The 22,334-nt window shown below is 34.9% G+C and overlaps 1 protein-coding gene across 5 annotated transcripts in view; it reads right to left on the bottom strand.

Annotated features, from left to right (window-relative positions):
* Positions 1 to 22,334, bottom strand: part of CDC42BPA (CDC42 binding protein kinase alpha) — a 338,979-nt gene that overhangs the window by 29,090 nt on the left and 287,555 nt on the right. For 3 of the 5 annotated variants that reach the window (XM_004375875.3, XM_023730924.1, XM_004375873.3), the window contains 4 exons: positions 17,107 to 17,190; positions 6,848 to 6,953; positions 2,026 to 2,162; positions 1,200 to 1,339 (listed from right to left, as the gene is read on the bottom strand). In XM_004375875.3, the coding sequence (XP_004375932.1) occupies positions 1,200 to 1,339; positions 2,026 to 2,162; positions 6,848 to 6,953; positions 17,107 to 17,190 (467 nt within the window). Of the gene's footprint in view, positions 1 to 1,199; positions 1,340 to 2,025; positions 2,163 to 6,847; positions 6,954 to 17,106; positions 17,191 to 20,962; positions 21,068 to 22,334 lie in introns of all 5 variants that reach the window. The other 2 variants (XM_023730922.1, XM_012555417.2) reach the window with 1 other exon arrangement.

Here is a 22,334-nt window from a genome sequence, read left to right as displayed (position 1 = left end):
TCTATGTTTAACTTTTTGAGGAATTGAAAAACTGTTTTCCACATTGGCTGTACCATTTTACAATCTCACTAGCAGTGCCCAAAGTAATTTATCAAGAGTAACTGAACAGTGGCACATTATACAAGAACTAAAAATAATTACTGGGTTACCGAAAGTCACAAGGCCAGTAAGTATACTATAAAAATGAGATTTGAACCCTGGTAGCCCTTCAGAGCCTCCAGGAGACCTTACTGCCTCCCATAATAAACTGCAAATGCCCTCAATACATTCAACAAATTAAACAGATTTCTTCCACAGTAATTTATTCCCTGTGATTTCCTTAATTTGGTATTGGTACCATCACTACTTTGGTCTTGAAGGCTCAATACTTAAGTCTTATTTTTGACTCCTCTCCCTATCTTTCTATATTCATTCCCTTAGCAGGCTCTCGCATTTTTTTTGCTAATACTGCTTGCATCTACCCCCTCATATTCTGTATCTGTGAGGGATGATAATGTGTTTGTGATGTTGGTGTGAAATGAAACATAGCTGGAAATCCTGGTCTTGAGGGCAGGAGAAAGATCTGGACTGGAGATACATGTTTGGGAGTCACCAATGCGGAACAGATGACTGAAGCTATGGGAGAAAATAAGATCACTCAGAGAGTGTCTGGAGTTAGGAGGAGAGAAAAAGGACAGAACTCCAAAGGGCAAGAGCAAAGTCTGTACAATAAGACCAGAAACATTCAGAGATAGAAAGAAAAGCATATTGCTTTTCTCTCAAGAGATGTACTTACATAAATGTTCACTGATTCACTGTCTGTTTCAAGAGCTTGCCTGATTTTGAAATTTTTACTGCTTTTCCTCACACTGGAATTATACTGTAAGCCTTTAGGTGAGGATACAAACATCATACACTAGGCCTCTATTACCCCAGCAACCTCTAAACTGGTCTTTTGGACTCAAACACCAGCTTCTTTTTCCTGGCCCCTAGTCCCAACACACTCACAGACACACACATCAATCCATCTTATAAATATACCTTACTTTCTATTGTTAATTATATTACTACAGTAATATCAGTATGTTATAAAATTAACAAAATTAATTAACAATAAATTAGATTAATCAAATAAAAATGTGGCAATATTATTAAAAGAAAAATCAGTACATTTTTAACATGTAGCAATGATACAAATATTTTCACCTTCAAAAGCTTACCTCATGTCAATCACTTGACTGACTACAACACTGGGCTGAGATGCTTTTCCTTCAGCAATATCATACAGAAATAGTTTGAAGTCACAAACTACAGCCAATGCTCTTTGCCATCCTTTCTTTACTCCAGCTGGCTTAGGAATCTTAGTTTTATTTTTAGACAGACAAGCAAGCAAACAAACAAACAAAAACAACTCAACTTAAATATCACTCAGAGCTCCTTTAATTACATATATAATTACAGGGTGAAAACCTAAAGATAATGTAAACATATTATAAGTCTGTCACTTTGGTTGGTAACATTAATAATGTGAAAAAAGGTGAGAAAACATTGAATGCCTTTTTATTCTGAAAATTAAAAAAACAGTACCATTTTAACTTTCACTAGTAATTCATTAAAGTAACAGTTGTGGCTTTCTTTCTAAGTAGCATAAAAGCCAAATTTGGTAGTAAGATGAAGTCCAGCTCATGCTTTAAGTATTACTCATGGTAACAAGTAAGATAATGCCTTAATGATATCTCATACTTCATAACCATATGTCACCTCTCTGGCAAGACCATCTGCCAAAGATTCCTTTACGGAGAGTTCAACACTTGCTCATAAAAAGACAGGGACAGTACAGAAAAGTATGAGACATTTTGGAATTTATTTCTGAGCAAAGGCTAGCTTTTTGTTTTCAAGTCATTACCCCGGATGAAGTAAAATGACTAGATGAATTTTATTCACTTAATTTTCTGTCAAGAACTATGCTCACAAAGTGACTGGGTTTAATTTTAATTCATTACTAAACCTTAAAAGATTATTCAAAGCCTGACCTAATACACTTACCCTGACGTGGCCTTCATATGCTGTTCCGATTCCTTTCTGTGGATCTATACCCAGAGGACCCTTTGTCTGCTCAGGAGGAACTGGACAAGCGGTTGGAGCTTTGTTTACACAAGTTATATGACATGAGAATCCACACACTTTCGCAGGGAAAAAAAGAAACAATGTTTAATAGGAATTCATTTTTACAAAAAAGATATTCACTGGGCATTCATTACATGCAAGGTGCTATGTTAGATGAATGCTTATCTCTGTTTTATTTTAAACAAATGTTTTATCATTTGAGAAGCTGATCCACTGACTTACCAATAAGAATTTCAATGAGAAATAGTAAAAATTTCCTTATTATTGTAATATTATCATTCTGTGTTAACATAAGGGATCAAATGAGAAGCACATAGATACAAAAGTCATCTAGCCTTGTGAATAAAATGACTGACTTAAACTTTGAATCCCTAAAAGAGTACTTTCTGAAGTTCTCTCTAACTCTTCATCCCATTGCAACTTGGTGTCTGCCCTGAAATTTCTCTTGAAAGGGTTACTCCCCCCAAAAATCTGTTGCCATCAAGTCGATTCTGACTCATAGCGACCTTATAGGACAGAGTAGAACTGCCCTATAGGGTTTCAAAGTCTTAATCTTTACGGAAGCAGACTGCCATATCTTTCTCCCATGGAGCGGCTGGCGGGTTTGAACCTCTGACCTTTTGGTTAGCAGCTGAGTGCTTAACCACTGCTCTGCCAGGGCTCCAAAAGGGTTATTAACAGACATTAACTTACTTGACATTTTTGTAACATCTGCCAAACTTTACCAATCCCTCTTTTTGAAACTCCTTCTTTAGCTTCAGAGATGTCACTCTCTTGGACTACTAGTATTCCTTCTCAGATGCTATCTGTTCTTTCTCCACTCACTCATTTTTCTCATCTCCTATAGGATAAAATCTTAATTCCTTATTATTGTATCAAGAACCCTGTCTTCTCTTCTAATTTCACCTCCTGCCAATTTCCTATGTGGCCTTCCCTTTCTGCTAGGATATATCCTTATATACCCTGCTATATACAACTATTTGCAATTGTGAACCTGCCATACTGTTTCTTGCCTATATGCCACTGTACAGTTCTTCAGCCTTTTGCCTCTTATTTGCCTGCCAAACTTCTACTTAGTCTTCAGAATTCAGCTCAGATACTTTCTCTTCTGTGAAGCCTTCCTTGATATACCTATCAGGCAGAGCTGACTATTCTCTGCTTTGTAAAACCACTTATCTTGAATAAACTTCTATCACAACTTGGGCTGGATTGAAATTATTTGCCTATAAGTACTTTCCCTTACTAGATCATGAACATGGTGGTGGTATGGCACCTTTCATCTTTCTATCTTCCATGTCTGGCAGAAACCTTTGTCCCTCCATGTCTAGCCCAGTGCTTGCCAAGGAGCAGACACTCAGTGTTTGTTGGAAGAATGAAGGATCATGATTAATTCATGCTCCCCTAAAGGTATCGTATAATATTTTATCATTCTATTGATTACAGTGAACTTTAAACCAAATGTGATAAGCCAGTTTTGCTGCCTTGATTATAGTCTCCTGTCATTTACTGCTTATCTAAATAGAAATCAATATCAGACTTCCTAAAAGTAGTCAAACAAAGAGACTCTAGATATCTGTGAACCAAATAAACTAAATATAATAATCGTAAAAACTAAATGTTTTAAAAATAATATAACTTCTCTAAACTCTTCTAATATATTATTATGAAAGGTACACAATAGGCACTCAATTTATATTGCTGATAATGTAGGTGACAAGTTTTAGTATAACCCATTTGGAAATTCCTAATTTGGTAACTGGAATTGTTCAATGATTAGAAAAGTATAAATTAAGGGTAAATTTTAGTAGTTACTAATATTATTACATATATTTAAACTACTACTAAGACAATAATAATAGCTAACTTTATTGTGTGTTTTTATTTTTCTGTAACAACCTAAAGGAGATACAATTATTATGCCCATGTTACATATGACCTGCCCAGGGTCACAGAGCTCACAGATGGCAGTGCTGGGATTCAAGCCCAGGCAGTCTGGCTCAAAGCTTGCACACCTAACTACTAACAATATTGCCATAATGTATCTATTTGATACTCACTTGGTGAACCTGAGATTCTAAGACAAAATGGTAAATACAACAAACTCTTAAGTTTCATTGAGACTTGGCTGGATGAGAATTAAAGGTTAAAATATTTAAAACAAACAAACTTGTTAGGAGGGGTTCTAGATTATCTATTTAGACAACTCCTACTCTAACAGTGGATCCCAGAGAATACTTGGGAAAGAATAAGAGAGGAACTGAAGAAATATCATTGTGGGATTACATATACATACACACGGGAAAATGGATATTTTTAAACCAACAGATGCAACAAGGACTGGTATTGACTTCTGAAAACTACACAAACTTCTGTCGGACAGTCCATTCAATTATAAGCGGAGTGTCTAACATGTTATACAGGTAGTCCCCAACTTATGATGGGGTTCCGTTCCGACGACTCTGTCATAAGTTGGTTCTGACACAAGTAAAATACCTTTTTTCTTTTTAAGTTTTCATTGTTATTGCCTTTTATTTTCAGTGTTTTTATAAATATGATCTTTATTTGTCTTTGGAGGTTGGAAACATTACATATAAACTTGCAGATATATTTTAATACATACATACATAAAAAGATTCTCAAATTTAAAAAACGAACGGTTGTAAGTGCAGTTCATTGTAAGTCAAATATGTCGTAAATTGGGGACTACCTGTATTTTGTTTTGCTAACAAGCAAAAATCTTGCTTCAAAAAGGCAGTGGATCCTATACTGGATCTAATTCCAATCAACTAGGGAGAAATAAAAAGAACAGGGATCTTTAGAGGCTGTAATGATATTACTGTAATGTCTACAAAAGTATGGCAGACAAAGGCTGGGCATAGCTGAACCTGTCTCCACAGCTTTATTAAGGTAGGCTTCAAAAGGTTTGAAGAAGGATAGTCACAATTTTATGGTGTAAGACTCTAGAAGGGAAGCAAGCCTCAGAAGAGCTCAAAAACTCCTACTATGATATTGCAAATGATTCTGATGCATCAAAAATGACAAGGGACTTAATGCCAGGTAGGAGCCCTGGGTCCTTTCAGACAAACAGGTTTTAAAATGACATTTACAAACATTTATAAGCACAGCTAAGTTCCAAATGAGATAAGGCTTGAAAGCTGTACACATTCTCTCCTTCTTTACCTTCAGTCACACGTTCCTGGTCAATGATATAGACTATTTCAACTCAGATTCCTTTTATCTTTTCTTCTTGCCTCCCCTTAAATACATTTCCCAGGGCTCTGTCCTTGTACTTGTTCTCATTCTATATCCGCTTCCTGCACAATGTTATTCATATTCATGACTTTGTACACTCACAACTCTCAAATCTCTACTCAACTCTGACCATTTTCTCTGGCTCTAAACTCATCATCTAATGGACTAGTTAGACAATACAATCTGGATTTTCCACTTTGGTTGCAACAACTAACCAAACATAGAATGCATTGCCTTAAGACGCCATTTCCCCCTTACTCAAAGTCTTCAACTGCAGGCTAAGTACATTCTATGAAGAGAACACAGGCATCTGATGGTGACTGACTACGTTCCCTCTAAGGACTCTTCCAACTCTAAGAATGGAAGAGCTAAGAAATGGAAACTAGTATTAGAATTTGAATTAACAAATATTTTCTTGTCTTTTTCACCAGATATACCAGTAAATCATGTATAAGTCTCATCAGAGGAAAAAAAGTATATTTATAAAACATTCACAAATAAATAATGTATCTCCCCATAATTTTAATCATATTCATTTCAGAAGTCCTAGGAAAAATAAAGTGGCACCCAAACAAATATGCCTTGTTTTCTGCTGAAATGACCTCTGATCCTTTTCCCTTCATCTGTCAGAATGTAAGCTCACCAGTGCAGAACCTTTGTCTTTTCCTCCCATCTACTGCTGTATCCCCAGTGTTTAGAAGCACACAGCAGGCATTTCAGAAACATGTGATGTGCAAATCAATTAATTGATACAGAAAAACCTCTGCTATTAGTACTAGGAATAAAATATCTTCTAAGGCATAGTGGCAGATATTTAATATTTCTGAAGACATATTGTGTTGCCTACTTTTCTACCAGCAGCTTGCGTGTTGCTATGATGCTGGAAGTGGGGTCACTCGTGGTGGACAGATTTCGGTGGAGCTTCCAGACAAAGACAGACTAGGAAGAAGGACTTGGCAGTATACTTCTGTGAAAATGGTCAGTAAAAATCTAATACACACCGCAGAACAAGGACCGGGCGGTATTTTGTTCGTTGTACATAGGGTTGCTATGAGTCAGAACCAACTGGACGGCACCTAATAACAACAACAACACTTTCCAACAATAAGTTCTCTAATAAATTAAATAAGGTTAAAATTAAATGAACAGATTCAAGGATCCCTTTCATTTCTCCTGCTATATAAGTTAATGGTTTTTTCCAGACCACAAATGCATCCGAATAATAAAACAAATATAGAATGAAACATGTTTAAATGTATCTCCCTTGACAAATGTTTCTGGCAATCATCTGTCTAGTTTCCCTAGCATTCAGCACGCTCTAGCAAGGTGCTCACTTCATTGCCTCCATCTTGTTATCCAAACAAAAACTAATGATTAAGTAAGACAAACAAACATTCATACACCTGTTAAAGAGAATAAAGTTTTTTATTACAATTTAGGTAGTAAACATTAGTACTCGAATTCACATTTCTTTCCATGTTGTTCTTACCTTCACACGAACAGCCCTGTCTTATCAAACCCACCATCAACGAGGTACACTGATGACATTTTGTAGGAGCCGTAAAAGATTTTACAAAAAACTGATGAGTCTTGCGCTGCAAAACAAAACAAAACAAAACACACATGCATCGATATTAAAGGATTTCTATAATGTGAGCCCTCTGCCCCACACCACCTATCAGAATGTTTTCTAAATTGGGAAGGAATAAATTCTTTCCATTTTTAAACCATTCTTTCCATTTCTCATTACCATCTTCTTATAATTTATGCTCTTCAAATATTTTTATTAGAAAATATTGAGCCAGACTAGGTTAAACACTATGTAAGAAGTTGAATGATAATCAATTGCTCTTGAATGTCATTTGAAAAGTATGTAAAATAAACCTTAGATTTTGGGGGGCTCATAACTCTCGACTGCAGGATTTTTACAAACTCTTCTTTAGCAATGTGTTAAATGAAAGTCTGCGTATTTATACCTCTACATCTATATAAAGTTAATACGCTTTTATACCTTCTCAGGAAGAACAAAGAGTAAAGTTCTTGTTTCTACTGTAAATCATGTATTTCATTTTTCTGGGACCAAGGCCAAAGAACATGATTCACAAATCTGTTTTCTTCCATGGAAGCAGGCAGTATTATACTTGAGCAGATCAAAATACATACACACATATTATTCCAGAGACAGATGGCAGCTGGAAATTTCTTAGTGAAAACCCTGTAGTTCTCTAAATCTTGTCTGATTTATATGGTGGTACACCAATATAGACTTTACCTCTTTGGAATACTCCTTTTTTCTCCAAATTAATTCTTACCAAGTTTAATACTAAATGAATTATAATAAATATCCATTCCTCCATTCTGCTGTGTGAACTTGGGCAAAGTACTTAACTTCTTTGTGTCTCACTCCTCTCATCTATAAAATAGGATCAATAATAGTATCTACTTCACAGGGTGGTTAAATGAGTATTAGTACAAATGAAGTCTTTCAGACAGTGCCTGGTATACAGTAAGCACTTGATAAATATTTACTTATTTATGCAAACAAATAATTCTGTTAATTATTTCTTTTATATGTGTGACTAATTTAAATTAGTAAGAATTTTATTCTATCTTCTGATAAAATGTGAATACACTGATTAAAAAGTTACAAAGGAGTAATTATTGCAGGTAAGACTAACTTATATTAATGATTTATCATATTAACAAAAAACTAAAGGGAGTATTGAAAGTTTCAAAATTCAAGTTAAAAATAAATTCTGCCTTTCTCAACTGGCATAGGTGATCTTCACACCACAAAAGAAGTTACAAAAAAATAAAAATCAAGAGGAGTATTAGTCCTGGAATGGGGTGAGACGCTCAGATTTAGAGCAGTCATGAGCCCTGAGTCAACCTCAAATCATTCTGTTCTATAAGTTCCTCAGGATCCTTGGTCAGTTTCAAGGCAGCACTGGGATTTGACTCCAAGCGAAGCAGAACACAGGCTATCTTTATACTAACTCCATGCTTACTGAGCACCAAATAAGGTGCAGGCATTATGCCAGTATTTTATATACATACATCATCTCATGTAATGGAAACAACAACTCTGGAAAGATAGATATTATTCTGTTATATATATGAAACTCAGGAAAATTAAGTAAGTTACTCAAGGATATACAATTAATGGCAGAGTTGAAATTCCAGTCCAGATGTCTGATTCTGCAACCTCTCAAAGTTTGGTAATCAAAAAATATACCCCTAAAAAGAACCAAGGACTACAAAGGACACAGGTCAAGACTAGGGCCTCCATGTCTGTGACAAACACACAAGTATCTAACTTGTTATCATCGCGTAAAATTTTGCTCAACCTTTCTCCTGTATACTTATTTTACTCTTAATCTTGGCTCTTTGAGAAATTTACTATTAAAAGTAGATTTTCTAGTGCTGACTTTTTCAATTGTTCAAAATACATTAATGCAAAGATGTAAAGTTAGTTCACTGATTGGTTTTAGAGGCTTTGTTTTAAATAAAAAAAATTAACTGCTCAAGGTAAGTAACTTCATTCTTTTCTTCTTCATCTTAAGTGTGACAAAATGTATCTGAAACAGCAGCAATAAACAACTGTGGCTGTGATTAGTTTAACAGTAATTCTTCAAAATACCCAAGGAATTGCTTAAAAAACATATTTATTATACACTTTATTTCAGAGATCTACTCAGAAGTCACAATTCTGGGTATGCAAGAGTAGGGAAAAAACCCCACAAAATCCAGAATGTTTTGGCAGAGCATTACTCTTAGGCGACCAATCATCCAAGTGGTAGGTGACGGCTGAATTGTGGGAGGAGAGGGGGTGCGGTTTACAATGAAAGATTCAGTGGTCCAAAGACCATGATTTTGATAGCATCAATCTTCAAGCAGTACACAGCAGGATTTTGGTTTTGCTTGTTTTTGGTGGTGGAAAGATGAATAGATAGTAACAGAAAGATAGAAGAATTCAATCCTAGGATCTACTTTCCTTGGCTTCTGATCCTTCAAAGATTCCTGTTCTCTGCCTCCTGGTTAATACTTGATTTCTAATACTTACTTCCCAAAAGGGTAATTGGAGAAGGAAACTTTTTTTTTTTTTTTATATCTGGGAAAAAGGGTATTAAACCAGAATTAAGTTTTAGATGATGTGGTAATTTGGGATAAACTGACAATTGACTACACCTCAAAATTCAAAGAGGTAGATTAGAAAGCGGGGTTATTTTCCATCTCAATTTCTTCTGTGCTGCAGACTTCAAGCTACTTAATGGGGAACGTAAAATATTTTTAGCAGAAGATGTGAGAGCAAAGTAGAACTACTACTCTTAGTGAAAGCTTAAAAATTAACTGTGGGTAATTAAAATTTTACCACTAATAAATGACAAGCAAAGGAGTCTCTATCCCACACGAACTCTTCTTTTTAATATTTTTATATGTTTTCTTTCCTTTTTAAAAATTTTTTGAGATAATTGTAGATGTACTCTTTCATTTTAAAAAATGAAGTAAGTATTATTTTATATTTTGGGAGGAACATCAGGTGCACAAAGTTAATACTCAGTTCATAAATACTATCATCATAGCTTGCTAGAAGCCCTAGTCTTGCTTTATTTTGCCTTACAGTTTTTTTCTATTCATCCCTGATGATCCACTCCCTATCCTTCCTCCTGACATTTGACACCCAGTTTAATACACTGTATAAAAGGTCCATACATTTACGTGCTTGACCGCTAACCAAAAGGTTGGGTGTTCGAGTCCACCCAGAAGCACGTTGGAAGGAAGGCCTGATGATCTACTTCCGAAAAATCAGCCACTGAAAACGCTATGGAGCAGTCCTACTCTGACATACATGGGGTGACCAGGAGTCGGAGTCAACTTGATAGCAACTGGTTTGGTTTTGGGTTTTGGATATGGACATATTCTTATAAATTAGTTTGAGTGTGTGTTTCTAATTAAGTAATACTGTGCTATACATCTGCCACATTTTATGTATCCTTCCCCCATTTCCAACTCCCTGCTATAAAATGTTGCAACAAACGTCTTCATACCTATTGTCTTATGGATCTATACAGAAGTTTTTCTGAAGAAAGGCGATTGTGGGTCCCATGGTATATACCTACTCCAGACAGCTGGGTTGCTCTCCAGAATGGCTGTACCTGCTTATACTTCCACCAGCCATGTTTGTGGAACAGCCTGTTTTTCTATATCCTTGATGTTACCTTACTTAATTTTTGTTGATTCAGTGAGTATAAAGTGATAATAATATAAAAAATTATTCTAATGTTTATTATCTCCAATTATTAATGAGGTTGGACATTTCTTCATATGTTTGTTGGCAACTAGGGTTTACTCTTCTGGGAGTTACTTATTCATATTATTTACGAATTTCTCAACTGGATTTCCGGTTTGTTTGTTTTTCTCATATGGAGTTGCAGGAGTTTCTTACAATAATCCCTTGCTGGTGTTTGTTATTGCTTGCCCTTGAGTCAGCACCCAACTCATGGTGACTCCATGCCCAAGGGGATTGGACCGTTGTGATCCATAGGGTTTTCACTGGGTGATTTTCAGAAGTAGATCACCAGGCTTTTCTTCCTAGACTGCCTTAGCCTTAAAGCTCTGCTGAAACCTGTTCAGCATTATAGGAACACACAAGCCTCCACTGACAAGTGGTGGCTGTGCTTAAGGTGCACTGGCCAGGGATCAAACCTGGGTCTCCTAAACGGAAGGTGAGAACTCTATGACTGAACCACCACTGCCCTTCTTGTTGGTGTCAGACATTAAAAACATATTCTATTAATCTGTCATCACCTATTGACAGTGTTTTCACTCAAAAGACAGCTTTAATTTTATGTTTGTGATTTGAGATCTTACGTTAAAAGCTCATTCCCCTTTCAAAGGTCACACAGAAATTCTCCTACATTTTCTCCACTCGTTTGTCAGTTTGTCGTACTGTAGTGCCTTGGCTTGTGTTGATCGAAGATACGCCACCAGTATTTCAAATGCCAGCAAGGTCACCCATGGTGGACAGATTTCAGTGGAGCTTTGAGACTAAGACAGACTAGGAAGAAGGAAGAAGGACCTGGTGATCAACTTCTGAAAAAATTGGTCAATGAAAACCTTATGAATAGCAGTGGAACACTGTCTGATATAGCACCAGAAGATGAGACTCTCAGGTTGTATGACATTCAAAACACGATTGGGGAAGAGCTGCCTCCTCAAAGCAGAGTTGACCTTAATGATGTGGATGAAGTGAAGCTTTCAGGAACTTCATTTGTTGATGTGGCACGACTTAAAATGAGAAGAAATAGCTGCAAACATCCATTAGTAATCAGAAAGTGGAATGTATGAGGTATGAATCAAGGAAAATTGGGGTCATCAAAAATGAAATGGAACACATAAAGTTCGATATTCTAGGCATTAGTGAGCTGAAATTGACTGGTATCAGCCTTTGTGAAGCAGACAATCATATAGTCTACTATGCCAGGAATGATAAATTGAAGAGGAATGGCATCACATTCATTGTCAAAAGGAACATTTCAAGATCTACCGTGAAGTACAGTGCCTACAAGGAAGACCAGTTAATATGACTATTATTTAAATTTATGCACCAACCACTAATGCCAAAGATGAAGAAATTGAAGATTTTTAACAACTTCTACAGTCTGAAATTGATAAAACATGCAATCAAGATGCATTGATAATTACTCGTGATTGGAATGTTAAAGTTGGAAAAAGAGAAGGATCAGCAGTTGGAAAATATGGCCTTGTGATAGAAATGACACTGGAGACTTTTGCAAGACGAACAACTTCTTCACTGCAACTACCTTTTTCAACAACATAAACAACATAAATGGTGACTATACACATGGACCCTGCCGGATGGAATACACAGGAATCAAATCAACTACATGTGTGGAAAGAGACGATGGAGAAGCTCAATATCATCAGTCAGCACAAGACCAGGGGCCGACTGCACAACAGATCATCAATTGCTTATATGAAAGTTCAAGTTAAAACTGAAGAAAATTAAAACAAGTCCACAAGAGCCAAAGTACGACCCTGAGTGTATCTCACCTGAACTTAGAGACCATCTCAAGAAAAGATTTGACGCACTGAACACTAATGAATGACCAAAGACCAGACGAGTTGTGCAGTGACATCAAGGACATCATACATGAAGAAATCAAAAGGTCATTAAAAAGACAGGGAAGAACAAAAAGATCAAAATGGATGTCTGAAGAGACTCTGAAACTTGTTCTTGAATGTACAGTAGTAAAGTGAAAGGAAGAAATGATGAAATAAAAGAGCTGAACAGAAGATTTCAAAAAGTGGCTCTAGAAGACAAAGTAAAGTACTATAATAAAATGTGTAAAGACCTGGAGTTAGAAAACCAAAAGGGAAGAACATGTTCAGTATTTCTCAAGCTGAAAGAACTGAAGAAGAATTCAAGCCTCAAGTTGCAATACTGAAGGATTTTATGGGCAAAAAATCAAATGATGCTGGAAACATCAAAAAAAGATGGAAGGAATACACAGAGTTGCTGTACCAAAAAGAACTGGTCAACATTCAGCCATTTCAGGAGGCAGCATATGATCAAGAACTGATAGTACTGAAGGAAGAAGTCCAAGCTGCACTGAAGGCACTGGAGAAAAATAAGGCTCCAGGATTGAAGGAATACTAATTGAGATGTTTCAACAAATGGATGCAATGCTGGAAGCACTCACTTGTCTATGCCAAGAAATTTGGAAGACAGCTATCTGGCCAACCAACTATGCATCAGGGTTGTATGCTTTAACCATATGTTGATCCAGGACATTCTGTTTTGTTAGGTTTGAGAATTCTTAACTCCTGCACTGTCAGATTTTCCTGCAGTCATATTTCCCTTGCACTCACTTGTGTCATGGAGCCTGTAAAGTTCACTCTGAGTTTCTGCTGCTGTTCTCAGAACTTTCCAGCAGTACCTGATGGCGATTTGGTGCTTTTCTGGCTCTCAGGGCTATCACAAGTCATTTTATTTTACCTCTGCTTTTTCTACCACAATTTTTAATACCATGTAGTTGTTGCAGCTTTTGGTGGTTTGTTTCTATTGGTTCATATTTTGGGGTTTATAGGAAAATCTTTTCATCTATTATTGTTTAGGTCTTACCTGGGGGTCTTTTAGTTTTGCTTTCCTAGACTCTCTGCCTGTTTCTACTGGAAGATTCAGTGAGATTCAAAAACTATGCTACAACTGCTACCAAATTCCCAGAATCCTCTATTGACTGGATTCTAAAGGTACACTGACCAGAATATTTAATTGAAAATGTTTTTAGATTGCTTTTAAAAAGGTGGTATTGATTCACATGTCCACCTATAATCTTAGAGTATACTATTGATTAAAAACCAAACAAAAAAAACCATTGTCGTCAAGTCGATTCTGACTCATAGCGACCCTACAGGACACAGTAGAACTGCCCCATAGGGTTTCCAAAGAGCGGCTGGTGGATTTGACCTGCCGGCTTTTGGTTGGCAGCCAAATTCTTAACTACTGCACCACCAGGGCTGTCTACTGATGACAGGATATGTATAACATAAATGTACAGGTATACCTCATTACTAGTTTAATTTGCTTTTCCCCTACTTCTATACTAAGTTTAAGCATCTCTACAGTTTGTTGGCCATTTTGATTTGTTCGTATGCTTATTCTTAGCTTTTGACCAGGCAACTGTTAATATTGTTTATTTCTTTGCAGATACAATATCCCTGAAGATATTAATCCTCCATTCTCTGCTTTACATTTTTTCCCTACTATACTGTTCGTCTGAGGGGTGTATTAAAATTTATCTCTAATCTGCTTCTCTCCCTAGTTCTTTCAGTTCTTGCTTTATATGGTTTAAGCCTTTATTGTTAGGTCCATGTACATTTATAATCATTATATCTTCTTTATCTACTATTCCGTTTAGTAGTATACAACATCTTCTTTTATGTCTGTTGGTGTTTTACATCTTACATTCCATTTGTATTATATATCTGTGACCCCAATTTTCCTTTATTGTCTACCTTTCCATATACCTTTACTTTAAGCCATGCAGTTTCCACCTGGTTCTCTTGATATGCTCGCTCTGAGAAAACCCAGCTGCCATGTAAGAAGATTGAGACTGTCATGCTGGAGAGACCATGAGTAGCTGCTGACAGCCAGCATTAACTGCCTGCCATGGCAGTGAGCCATCTTGGATGTCCAACTTAGCTGAACCTTCAGACAACTGCAGACTCAGCTGATATCTGACTCCAACTTCACGGGTGACCCCTAGTGAGAACTTCCCATAATCATAACCCATAAAATAGTGAGCATTATAAAAAGGTTGTTCTAAGCCACTAAGACTACCAAGTCACCATATTTTCCTTTGTTCTCTTGTTCCCTTTCCTGCCTTCCATTCAATGGATAGGCTTTCCATCTGTAGGTCTGAAAGCTATACTTTTTAGTTCCTAGTCTTCTGTTTGTTCCCTTCAACTTATTAAGAACCATATTTATGCTTACTTCCCTTAACAATATTAAGTTATCAATAATATTTAAACATATTTACATGATACTATATGCCACCATTCTAACATTAAACTTTAAAGTTGTTTAAAACTTAAAACAATACAGTAAGATAGGTACTATTACTATCCTTATTTCATATATATATACTACTTTAGGTGAAAATTTACAGAGCAAATCAGTTTTCCATTCAACAGTTTATACACAAATTGTTTTTTTTGACATTGGTTACAATCTCCGTTATGTGTCAACACTCTCCCCTTCTCCACCCTGGGTTCCCGGTTTCCATTCGTCCCATATTCCTGTCCCTTCCTGCCTTCTTATCTTTGCTCTTGGGCAGGTGTTGCCCATTTGGTCTCATTTATATGAGTGAGCTAAGAAGCATGTTTCTCACGTGTGTTATTGTTTTACAGACCTGTGTAATTTTTGGCTAAAGGGTGAACTTTGGGAAACTATCCTTATTTTTTGATAAAAAAACGAAAGCAAAGAAAGGTAAGTACCTTGTCAAGCTCATACAGCTAGTATATGATGGAGCTAGGATTCCAATTCAAGAAGTATGGCTGGGAATTCACTATGTTAACCACCAGGCTATGCCGTTCTGCAATTTCTCCCCAAACAAGACAAATACCTTAGCATGCTCACCTCACTTTATCCTTACACCAGTCCACATTGTGTTTGTATTTAGATTAGTTCTGGATTGCTCTGAATATACATTTTCTCTTTCTTCAATTTTGGTAGAGTGGGACCCTTGCTTTTTTTTAGACCAAAGTAAAGTCCTCTAAGATATCAACTCATCCTTATTTCCCAAATCTCTCACAAATCCTCTTGGATTTATATCTTTTCTTGATGAAGTGCTTCCTCCAAGAGTATTTTCAAAGAAGATTTTGTATAATAAACCTTCTAAGTTCTTGTATACCTGAGAGTATTTTTAACTTGTTCTCATATTTAAGTAATAATATATCTGGATTAAAATATTTAGATTCAAGTTCTTTTTCTTTAACACTTTGAACAGATTTCTCAGTTGTGTTCTCAGGTTGGTTTTGAGTAGACTAATGTTAATTTAATTTCTGTTTTTTTACACAGATGATCTCCTCTTTCTTTTTGAAAGTTTTTAGAATTTTCTCTTGATTTGATATCTTTAAATTTTACTATAATGTGTCTAGGTGTACATTTTTTCTTATCTATTCTCTTTAGCACCTAATGGTGTTCTTCTATATAAATTCATCTTTAATTCTGGGAAACTTTAGGTCATTATTTCTGCAAGTATTTCCATCTCTCCGCTTTTTTCTTTCCTGCTGAAAGTCCTTCTATATAGATATTGATGCTATTTCTGTCTATACGTTTACTTTTATATTTTCCATCTCAACTTCCATGTCATTAGCTTGTTTTTCTGCTATATACATCTGCTATTATATACATGTATTGCGTTCTTTATTTCAGGAGTTATATTTTCATATTAAGTATTTTCCATTTATTTTTCTTTATAAATTCCTTATCCTATTTCACATTACCAATATACCTCCTTTCTTGTCTTTTGAGGATATTTCTTATGCTTAAATTCATGTTCTGTCTGGACTCAAAATTTTGCTTTATCTAGCATCAGTTATTTAGTTTGTTGTCTTTTTTATAGCACTTATACTTTTTACATATTTTATTCATTTCTCTGATCCATCAATCTCTCTTTCAATCTGTGGTTCTAAGGTTTAGGGTGAGAAGAAGGAGATAAGTGCAGTTTTCTAACTTCTAGAATTTCTTTTTAGGAGCTTGAGATAAACAATTAAATCTTCATGTTCCACCATATACAATACTTTAGCCATACCCATGTTGAATAGAATGGAAAAAAAAAAAGACTCCAACCAAATTTTCACTAAACATTTCTCTTTCTCAGTAGTTTTATTAACCTCAATCTCAGATTCTTCCACTAGTGGTCTCAACTTAATGCCTTCCTTATGATACATTCCCCAAGAACTGCTCTTTACTATAAAAGACTTCAAAACATTGAATTTAAGAAGACAGAAAAACAAAACAACTTTATACAGTCGTGCTACCTTTCTCTGTGGGTGATTATTTCCTTTCATATAGAATTTATTTTCTCTCCAAGCTTTTATGTTTGTAACTTTGAAGAAACCAATAACAAAAATCACAACATCTACACAATGCAGAAGAAATCCATTCTCATTTTTTTTTTTTTTTTAGGAACACACTATGCTTATAACTAGGCTGAATACCTTAGGTGGAAAGCCAGTTGAACCAGGGCATGCCTTTTTCCTTAAGGTTGGTGTGTGAACTGGAAATGGAGTAGAGTCTACAGTCTGAAACCAGGGACAAAAAAAGAGATAAATGTCATGAAACACTATTTATTTCAAACATCACTAGAAACAAATCAAAGTAAACAAAATAAAACCAAACAAAACATTAATAAGACAAAAAGTTCTAGTTAACAGAAAAATATCTCACTGACTTCATAGTGTTGATAATTTAAAAATTTCCCTGTAATCTCCACAGATGAAATATTTTTTCAATTAGTAAAACTCATTTCAATATGGAAATAAAAAAACAATCTGGAAAAGAACATTTACAAAAGAAAACAAAAATCATAGCATGTAGCCTATAAAAATAAGGATATTGATTTTGAAACTGATCTCAATTTTCTACATTAATTCTAAAAAGTATCTGAAAGAGTTTTTAGCAATGTTATGATAAAAAATGTTTAAAAACTCTTAACTCTTTGATTTCCATATATAGAATACACATTACATATAAGGAACACAATTTTGTGGACTTGAACATATGTGAAGAAGATTAGTGGGCTTTTTGTCAGAAAGTAATTTCCAAAGAAGGGTGTTAGTATTATTCGAATTCAGAATTTATACACAAATTTAGTTACAAGTCATATATTTATTAGCTACGTAAAATACAGTCTTCTTTTATGGAGTGTTATTGGAAGATAGTTCTTTGAATGAAAGGAGTCAGTGATTTTACTGGATATTATTATGGGAAAAAAGAGACACCACTTAATTATCAATGTATAAAAAAACAGACACAAAGAATGACTTCCTCCCAGAATGCTAAGCAAGCCAACCAGAGGAAAAAGGTAGTCATTGTATAAAGTTACAGAATATTCTCAAGTATTGAGAGAAAAATGGATGATTCCTCTTTGCCTTTGTTGCTATATAGTATCTGACAGTAGACTATTTTATATGTCTTATAGCCTTAAAAGTGAATTACGTTGCGCTTCTCAGAGTTTTGTTTTTAATTGTAATTTAATTTTAATTTAAATTTTATCAGCTTGAAAAAAGTTTTGAACTCAACTTAGAATTAACACTTAAAAAGCTAACTATGAAAGATAAAAGAAACACTAAAAATCTATTTAAAAATTAATGAACAGTTTACAGAAAACAAAATTGTCATTATAATATACATAGAAAGTCCAAGATAAATTATAAAAAAGGACCCCATCATCATAGCAACAAAAACTTTAAGGTACTTAGGAACAAATCCAACAAGCAATATGGAGTACATTCATGAAGAAAATAATGAAATTTTACTGAAGGTGGTAACAGAATTCTAAAGAAATAGATATACCATATTCATAGATGGAAAGACTCAATATCATGAAGATGTCAATTCCCCTTATATAAATCTACAATGTAATTCCAGTCAAAAGCCCCACAAAGAATTTGACAAGCTGATCCTAAAAGTCATATGGAAAACTAAAGGGTCAAGAAAAAAATGAAGAAGAATGACATAGGTGGGGATGGCTCATCATACCACGTACCAGGAATTATTTTTGGGTATAGTAATGAAGACAATGTGGTGTTGGTGCAGAAATAGACAAAAAGAATAATGGAAGAGAATACAGAACCCCCAAACAGACCCATGCATATAAAACAGAGATAGCATTATAAATCAATGGAAAAATATATGAGAGTTGATTGTTCATATGGAAAAAACAGATTAGAATCCCATTTCCCATAATATATAACAATAAACTTCAGCTTGATTTTTCTAATATATGAGTGTGTAAAGGTCCTAAACACATAAACAAGCGATTTTAAAACATTTAGAAGAAAATATGGAAGAAAATATAATCTGTGCAGAAAGAAGAAATGCTTTAAAAAGACATAAAAAGCAGAAGTCGTAAAGGAAAAGCTTGATAAATCTGACTACTTAAAAATTAAAACTTCTGCAAGACAAAAAGACACTGCAAACAAAATTTGAAAATAAGCCACAGACTGGGAGAAGATATTTGCAATGCATATAGTCAGCAAAGTATTAGAACAAAGTATCTAGAACATATAAAGAACCCTTAGACAACAATAAGAAAAACAATAGAACAATGGACAAAGGATACGAACAGGCAAATCATCAATAGCCAATAAACATATAAAAGGATGCTCAATATCACTAGAAACCAGAGAAATGCAAACTAAAACAAAAATGCCACTTTACACCCATCAAGTTGGCCAAAGTTAATGCCTGACAGTACCAAGGGCTGACAAGAATACGGGGAAATGGGGAACGCTCACACAATGCTTGTGGGAATGAAAATTGGTTCAACAACTTTGGAAAACAATTTGGCAAGATTTAAAGCTGAAAATGCATATATCATACAACCCAGTAATTTCACTTCTACATAAACTCTGCACATCTGCACAAGTAGATTCTACCTATAAGAATGTTCACTTCAGCATCGGTTGTAAAAGCAAAAAACTGGAAGCAACCTAAATATCCAACAATAGGACAATAAATAAGTTATGGTATATCCATACAATGGAATATTATGCAGCTGTTACAATGAATGAACTAAATGGTCATGTATCTATATGCATAAACCTCAAAAGCAAAATGTTGAATGAACACATTTGCAGAAGGATACAGATAACATTTGTGTAAATTTTAACTACACAACAAGCATTCTATACATTGTTCATGGATACGTAGAAAACAAACATAAAACCAAGGAAGGGAGGATACACACTAACTGCAGGATATTTAGATTTGTCCGAGAAAGCAGAGAGGGGAATGGTATAGTGGAAGATATTCCAACTGTATCTGGAAATATTTTATTTCTTTAAGAAAAAATCTTGAAAAAAAAAAGGGGGGGGCACAATGTTCCTATCTGTAAAATCTGTGGATGGTGGTTACATGGGTGTTTATTATTTTATTCTGTGTGTGTTTGAAATATTTCACCATTAAGATAAAAATGTATGAACCCAAAATAGTAAAACAGTTATAACCAAAAAAGCAGAGGCTCTAATCAGCTTGGCAAGTCTGAGAAAGTCTACAGTTTGAAAAAAACAAGGTCAGAATCTGACTGTAACTCATACTTCATCTAGCTTTTGAAATTGGACTATTTGCTTCTATTGGAACAGTAGACACCATGGAGATTAAAACACTGGAAGCCAAGGGGCTCTGTCTGAACTGTAATGCTGACTGAAGAATCAGAACTGCATCTTTGAGGCAGAATGACATGGACTTAGGTACAATACATCCTTCTGACTTGTTGAGAAGATGATCTCTGTTATGCAAATTGGCCAACTGGCTGTTTAAAACCATTGACTGACAGGAGATGTCAACACAATATTGTTTTTGTACTATTAAAAGGTACAACTTATTTGAATGTCTATTTCTGATTTACCAGTTGGAATAAACTATCCAGTTGCCAGTAGTGGCAATTTTGTTTTTAAGCTCTACTTATTATGTAACAAATCAGTTATATCATGGCTTATTACATTTAGTAAAAGAACTAAAATATAAGAACAGCACCTGGCCCTACCATGTGCCTATAGAATTTGTATCCAAAAGTTACATAACTCTCCTCTGTTCCACATAGTTCTCTAATTAAAATAAAGACTACATTTATAGTTAAATAAAACTTTCTACTTCAGGTTGAATTTTCAGGGTAGTTTTCTACTCCTATCTACATTATCAACTAAATGTAATAATCTCCAATAGACTATGACTTATTACACAAATATCTGATTAAAACAAGAGAGACAAATTTCACTTGTTTTTGCAATGAGAGTCCCCTTTCCTGACACAAGTGAAAAGTTGTGGAGCAAGACTGCTCCAGTGAGGCACCTTAACTGGCTCAGCTTCACTAGATGTGGAAGGAGATGTGGACCTTGACTGGATGTAAAACTTGACGTTCGGATGCCGTACATTTGTGTTCTCAACGGGATCAGTCTAGGAAAATAAGTCAGGAAAAACAAAAACCCAAGAAATCACTTTTAAACAATTTGCAGCTCTTAGCAAATTTTTGTAAGGCATGATCACGATAACATTTCTTGAAAATGGTGGAAACAAACTTTAAATATTCACATTAGGGATATGTCATTATACAAAAGCATAACCACTAGCTTTAATGTAAACAAGGGCTAAGATAACAATAGTTAACAAAAGGCTCCTTCCCAATCTTTACTGTTGATCTCTTACTTTGAGCCCGGATCTCTGATGCATATATTATGCTTGTATTCCACATAGAACTTTTGTATTTCACAAAATACTATGTATATGAAATAAATGCAGAGTATGTAATAAAGATATGTACTGCAGATTAGAGATGAATAATTCTGTCCTTGATAAAAATGAAATTTGGTCCTCTACTAGGCATTAATTGAAAGTAAAAAAAACCCTAACCTATCAGCTTTATGCTTGTCATACTAAAGTAAATCTTTTTTAATTTGCAGCAGTAGAAATAGTAGCCTTTACATTATTTCCCCCTATTAAGCCAAGTACTTCTGGAAATTAAAAATGCTGTGTTCTTATGGAACACACTGATTAATTATCTATTCAGTTGGGCAATTTTCAAAATTACCAGGATTGAGTTTTTAAAACGAAAGGCATTGAAGGCAATCTGGGAAGGAGGTTAGAAAACTTGTTTTGACACAAGAACAAATGCTTAGATCAGAAGTTACAAGTCAATAAAAAGAGCATCAGCATTTACAGAAATTTAAATATGTACTTAAAATGTTTTTTCTTTTTCTTTATCACAGTTACTATTTTAGGGGGGGAAGACATGAGAGGCTGATAATGTACTCAACTACTCCTTAGAACTGCCATTGATGAAAGATTTGGGTATATTCATGAAAATATGTTCTCACAAAGTAGAAATTTTAGAACAATGGATTAAAATAACTATAGCTCTCATACTTCAAATTAAGGGAACAAAAAAATCTCTTTGAAATATGGACTAAATGATAAATGATTGTGAATAGAGACACTTGGAAAAAAGGTTTGCCAAGATATTCACTTTTCAGCTTGGTTTTCAGCCCAACAGAACTCTGGGTACACGGCTTCAATCTCTAAATGCACAAATTATTTTCTCAAGTTGGGGATTTTTCCCACCTATAATTAATATACAAGGCTGTTATGGATTTATATGTTGCATATATAGAGTCAACTTCTGATTGACGTGGTATATTAAAATCTGCCAGGTGTGTGGGAGCTGCAG

The sequence above is a fragment of the Trichechus manatus genome, unplaced genomic scaffold, assembly GCF_000243295.1.
Source record: "Trichechus manatus latirostris isolate Lorelei unplaced genomic scaffold, TriManLat1.0 scaffold00039, whole genome shotgun sequence".
Taxonomy (NCBI): domain Eukaryota; kingdom Metazoa; phylum Chordata; class Mammalia; order Sirenia; family Trichechidae; genus Trichechus; species Trichechus manatus.
This window is presented reverse-complemented; position numbering and strand designations above follow the sequence as displayed.